This window comes from Crocodylus porosus, unplaced genomic scaffold, assembly GCF_001723895.1.
Source record: "Crocodylus porosus isolate Cpor-Errol unplaced genomic scaffold, CroPor_comp1, whole genome shotgun sequence".
Lineage (NCBI taxonomy): Eukaryota > Metazoa > Chordata > Crocodylia > Crocodylidae > Crocodylus > Crocodylus porosus.
In genome coordinates, this window is record NW_017728942.1 from 5,133,314 (window position 1) to 5,139,313 (window position 6,000).

Genomic DNA, 6,000 nt, shown 5'->3' on the forward strand with positions numbered 1-6,000 from the left:
TTTTTTTTTTTTAACCAAAATATCAAAAATTGGAAGCGCTTTTCCACAGCCACCTTGGTCAAAATGTCCAGAAGAGAACTTTCAAGCAATGCCATCTGGGCATCCAGCCCTTGGTAGGCTCCACCATTGTGGTCAGCTCAGTGGTAACATTGTATTTAGCTAAGGGTGTTGTGTCTCTGCCAGTCCACACTGGCCAGGATGGTTGGGGCGCTTCCAGGATAACGGACAAGTGTGCTCACGGGGATTTGTCCTGCTGTGAACTAAGACCAATTCTCTGTTGAAGTGCCTTAAAACTGCAGCAACTCATTAGTACTACAAGGCTGCTCCAGAAGCCTTGATGTTGATGCAGTCAGTTTTGCTAATGGTGCAGGCAAACTAACTCAGTACATTTATGTCTCCAGGGAGAAGCTTGCTAGAATTCAAACAAGAGGTCAAATCTTGGGACTGGTGCTGCATGATGCAGTTAAGTGAATTATCCCCTTATCTGATATTCGTAGAAATGGGTAAAACCGGACACGGAGCTCCCCTTGTGGTAATTTCTGATGCTTACGTGAACCTGCAGGACTCAACACACAGAGACAAGGGGGTTGCGGAGATTAAGAACAGAGGAGATAACCGATTTGTCTCCCCAGTTCAGCCTCAGGAGGCTGTAAAGAAAGCTGGTAAGCTGAAGTAACACTGCTGCTTTGTGAGCTATGTTAAACTCTGACCTGGCTTGCTGTAAAAGTTTGGTGCTGGGAAACCTATGCGTAAAACCAAAACAGAGAGAGGGGGAGAGAGAGAAAGAGGAAACCTAAGTTTATTTTTTCTTCCTGGAGCACTAGCAATTGTGCGGATTTTTGATTCCACAGATTCAGTTAACGAGACCATCTCTTGCCTTCGCAAGGCCTAAATGGTGGGGTTCGGGTCACGGCGTTGCACGTCTTTAGAAAAACAAAACGTAATGCCATCGAAGGCTGGTGCTATCATTGAGACTTGATAAAATGGAAGTGTTTTACAACCTCAACCTGCGACTCATATTTTTGACGGTAGTGAAAATCGCACCTTAATTTAGAAGAGATGGAAACTTAAAAAGAACATCAGGCACATGGTTTTGAACAGTCGTTTCACCGGCAATTTGGCCAATCCTATTTATTAGTGGCCATCATAGCCCGCTTTAATAGTGATGGCTAAGCACACTTTTTCCTGGAGACCTTTGAAAAGCGAAACTGGTAATCAGACGACGGCTTGGCGATGAAATGCCAGCCTCATTTCAAATGTCTAAATCACTCACATGGATCATGAGCACAGAAGGGACCACCCACCACATCATATTAACATAAATATAGCATTTACTCAAAGCAAAATGAGTAAGGGCACTGGCAGGAGTTGAGAGTACAACAACAGAAATGATTAGGGGGTGGGAGGAATTGAGTTACAAGGAAAGATTAAAGGAGCTCAGCACACATAGCCTGGCAGAGGAACAACTGGGGATGGACATGATAACAGTCTATAAATATTCAGGGAGTATAAACACCAAAGAAAGGGAGGAATTTCTTCCCATGAATAAAGGGGTTCTGTTGGAAGTGAATGAAGAAAGGAACAATGTAGGCTGAAAAGCGGGGTAAACTTTTTGACATCAAGGATCTATCAGGCTGCAGAAGCCAATTCGCTTGGCGTGGCTTGGAGCGGAAGGCACAAAGCACTAGTGAATGTATAATAGAGAGAAAGCCCGCCTTGGCAGAGAGAAGGCCTGGCCGTTCTAATAGCCCTTTTCATCACGAACTGCCTTGGGCCAGAACGCCAGCTCCTCGCTGTCACTGCGGAGCCGTTGCTCTCCCAAGAAAGCCTATTGTCTTCTATGGAACTGCTTGCTTAAGTAATTGTTCATCAATTGGAGCAAGAGTTGCACAATCTGATTTTATTAAACTAGAAGGAAAACAGTGAGGGGCCAGATTTTCAAAGGCACCCAAAAATACAGATAGATACTTAACAGGGCGTTGGCCTCTCAGCTACTTCAGCACACTTGAAAATCCCCCAGAGTCAATTTTAGGCAGACGAAGCATTTACAGATCTGCTCTCCGGGGACAGAACCATCATTTTGATCCACACTTGTACAACACTTAATATAATGGGATGCCTACTCTGTCATAATAAAATTAATAGGAACAAACAGTGTTGTCTACTAATGGCATAAGAGTATTCTCCTTGATTCCACCACTTAAAGACTACCAGATAGAGGACTATGAAAGTAAGGGACTACTCATAAAGAAAATGTGCTGCAGTTGGGTAATGTTAGCAAGCATCATCCTGGAATAGATTTCAGATGTGTATCTCAGTTGATATATGGCACTACACTAGGGACATGTACACCAAAATAAAAGAACAAGAGGAAAATATTTAACTTAAGAGACCACAGAAAAAAGGGTACTTGGTCGGTTAAAGCACAGCATTACAGTTATTTCAACATGTGTTTTGGGGTCCTGGGTGTGGTTTCTAGATAGCCTGAAATTTCAGTCTACTGTTTTGCCTGTCAACATTGGCCAATTTTTGATGTATTCCAGTTCTCCTAAATGCTGTTGATGGATACTGAAATTAAAGCCGACATTCAACCAGCATGCAGCATAATCTAATAATAGGACTTGTACTACTTGAAATGAACAAAGTTTGGGGCATTCTCGCCACGAATTACTGCTGTCATTTATATTTTCATTGGCCTTTTCCAGGCAGCCAAACAGGAAAAAAAAATCTATGAAAACCTTTGAAAATAAAGTGTTATTGTGTTTTTTTTCAAGAGCACCAAGACAACCCTCAGAAGCCAGAACCTGCCAGTGATCCACCCCAAAATCTCAAGGACATCTGTGCGAGAATAGCCTGAATCCCCATGACACCAGTGGGATTGCCAGGTGTGCATTGATCTCAGGATATAACGTGAAATCCTGGCTCCTTGGGAGTTTGCCACTGACCTCAAGGAGGCCAAGATTTCACTCCTTCACTGCTCACCATGATTTCAGTGGGTGGTGTGGGCAAACCTTCAACAGTAGCATGGGATATGGATGAAGGAAAGGACATGACCCGTCTTGGAAGTGCATAAAATGCCTTGAGTGGATGTTTTGCACATGGTTTGGTGGCCGACCTTACTACTGTCAGCAGTCACAGTGAGCAGAAGCTCACCAGAATGGAGTGCCTGTACATGTTTTTTTTCAGAAGAAACTGTAAGAACCAGCATATTATCTGCTAAGGTAAAAAAAAAAAAGTACTGTTGTACTTGAACAAAAAAGTAATCAGATCAAAAGGTTGAGCTAAAAGGTTAAATTGCATATGAATGAAAGCAATTTAGATAATGAAGGAACAGACAGGACTTGCTCTGCAGAACCCTCTCTTCTACAGCTCTCCCTCACATCTCATTTTGTAGGATGTCATTCAGTTTAATTGCAAAGCTACCTATGCTCCACAGAAATCTGGTGCCCCCTTGCTCTTACCATTGTAATTCCTTCGCATCAGAAATAAAGGATTATGAGCCTGGGGCTACAGAAAAAGTTAGTTTCTCTGATAGAAGGAATCCAGAAGCACATTAAGCTTCTTGTCTGAATACTTTTTTGTGCTCCTCAGTTAGGGTCTTTTGTGCAATGCTGCATCCCTCCTGTGAAGCTGGGCATTTGCTTCACTATACAATTGCTTTCCTCAGTTCCTCCACGCAGACCTGTTGCACCCCAGTAGAGGTGACGTCTCTCTCACTTCAGTCTTCTTCAGACACTCCTTGTTTAAATGTCTAATCTAAACCAGGCCACTCATTTTCTCCAAAAGGCACCGGCGACAAAACTTCTGATGATCTCAGTGAGGGCAAAAGACCCTTAAAAAAGATAGTCAGCTCAGATCTGAAGCTCGCTAATGGAAGCTTTACCACTGACTTCCAGGCAGCAATGAGCGGGCTCTCCTCTCTCCCTCTTTCATATAATGCTGAAGATAAAGACGGCATGCATTGCAGAATAAACAATGGACACCATCAAACCAATTGCTCTGAATAGGTCATTGCCTCTGATTTTGTCCCTGCCTTCACCAAAGAACCCCTCATCCTCCAAATGTCACAAGCAGCGTGTTTGGTTTCTACTCAGGCTCACATTAAAGTCCTTACATTTCAGAGCGCTGCACAGGTATTTTTCATGCATGTTTTTCCAAGATGGCTTTAACACAGAAGACCTATGCTTCCCTTCCAACATTTCTTTTTTAAGTTTGAAAATTCTGGCACCAGTGCTAAGATAAGATCAACACTGCATCCAGTTATATGACAAGGAAGAGACTCCAGTACAAAATAATACCAAGTGAATTAGATATAACTCGGTAGCCAATTAATAGAACTGTATTCTGTTGAATGTTCAGTTGAGGTCACGTTGGCTTGCTAATTTATTTTTAACTTGCTAGGTTGTTGTTTTTTTTAATCTTTATTTCAACCCTGGCCAAAAAATCAACAACTAATGTATTATATTGGATCCTGTGATTTGACTCTATTGCCTTTTCCATAATGACAGCTTAGGCATGTTACAAAGTATACAGATATAGATAAAAACAGGGCTGAGATGTAAAAAAAGGCACAAGTGAAAAAAAATACATTGTGGTTTCTATATTTTCCCCGCAAGCACAAATTGTTGAGTAAGGAGATTTTCAAAAGCCAGAAATTACTATGGAGAAAACCAAAGCTGGAATCCAATGCTAGAAGAGGCTGCATCTGGCAGAACAAAGTTTGGAAAGAGGATTTGCTTTCAGTGGGTTCCTGTATTTCCCCACAACATAGCACATGTCATGTACAAAGCCAGTGCTTTCACGGATGAGATACCACCACTGTGAAAGTCAACCTCAAAATTAGAAAGCACCTAAGTGCTGCTGTGCCCTGGTCCCTTTGGGTTTTTTGGTTTTCTTACCCCTTTGGTTTTTTCAGTTTCCTTACTCCCTACTCACTCCCCCCCCCCAAAAAAAACACACAAAAAAACTCTTCATGGATTTGAAAATGGAATATTTGAAGGTTTACAAATAACACTAAGAAATCAACAGCTGGAAAGCACTAATTATCTCTATTAAACCCCCTTCTCCTAGCTAAAAATACTGCCGGAGACTGAACTGTAAAGCATGACTCTGGTTCCAGCTTCTCAGTTTAAAGCCTGTGAAATTGGGAGGTTAAGTTATTTGCAGTCTACATTATTTGAAGCAGTCAGAAGATATCACTCTTTAAAAATGCCTCACTGGAGTATTTCAGTTTCCAGGCATCAGCACCAAAACATTTCAAAATGAATGGTGCAATACCAGGTTATGAAATTGTAAAGGAGGGAAAATCATCTTTGTTACTCGGAGCGCTTAGAGGCAAGGTTAGGCAACAACAGTGTCCCTGCATCCCCAGGTTTTGTCATGTCCATGAGTGGCTTGTTGCATCTTCGTTATCTGAACGGAGCGTGGCTTGCAGAGCCCACAGCTCTGACCTTCAGTGGACGCGGAACAGAAATTCACGTGGATGCGAAGTTAGCCGTGGACCCCGTTTACCCATCCACGGGGCGATGGTACCCGTCTTCGACTGTTGCCCAGGGGCACTGCCAGGGAGGACGGTGCCAAGTTCAATACTCTCATCATCGCTACGGGTTTGGTCTGAATAACACTGGAAGTATCTCCCTGGCGCTCCACCTGTTGATCTCAATACCGCACTTGGCAATTGTGAAGGAGCAGAGACCCTGGAAATAGAGGGCGGCTTCCGCTCCCAGAGCTTAGGAGAGCAAGCGAGGGATCTGGGCTGGTACCTGGCAGCCCACATCATCCTTCCCCCTTGCAGGGCGGTTTGTGCTTTCTGCGCCCCCGGCCCCGGACAAAGTCTACCACTGTCCCAGCCCGGGACAGGGCAGCGTCCCCCTCCCGGCGGCCCCGGACCTGCCCCCTCTCGCGGGCCGGTGCCTACCTGCCAGCAGCGCCAGGAGCCACCAGGGCGGGAGCATGGTCCCGAGAGCCGCCGGCCGGCCGCGACACCCGCGCAGCGCAGCG

The 6,000-nt window shown here is 44.2% G+C and overlaps 1 protein-coding gene across 1 annotated transcript in view; it reads right to left on the reverse strand.

Moving 5' to 3' along the window:
• APCDD1L (APC down-regulated 1 like) overlaps positions 1-5,994 on the reverse strand; it is a 28,416-nt gene extending 22,422 nt beyond the window's left edge. The window contains exon 1 of the mRNA XM_019548184.1: positions 5,918-5,994. Within this exon, the coding sequence (XP_019403729.1) occupies positions 5,918-5,954 (37 nt within the window). The 5' untranslated portion in view covers positions 5,955-5,994. The remainder of the gene's footprint in view (positions 1-5,917) is intronic.
• Positions 5,995-6,000: the final 6 nt, after the last annotated feature.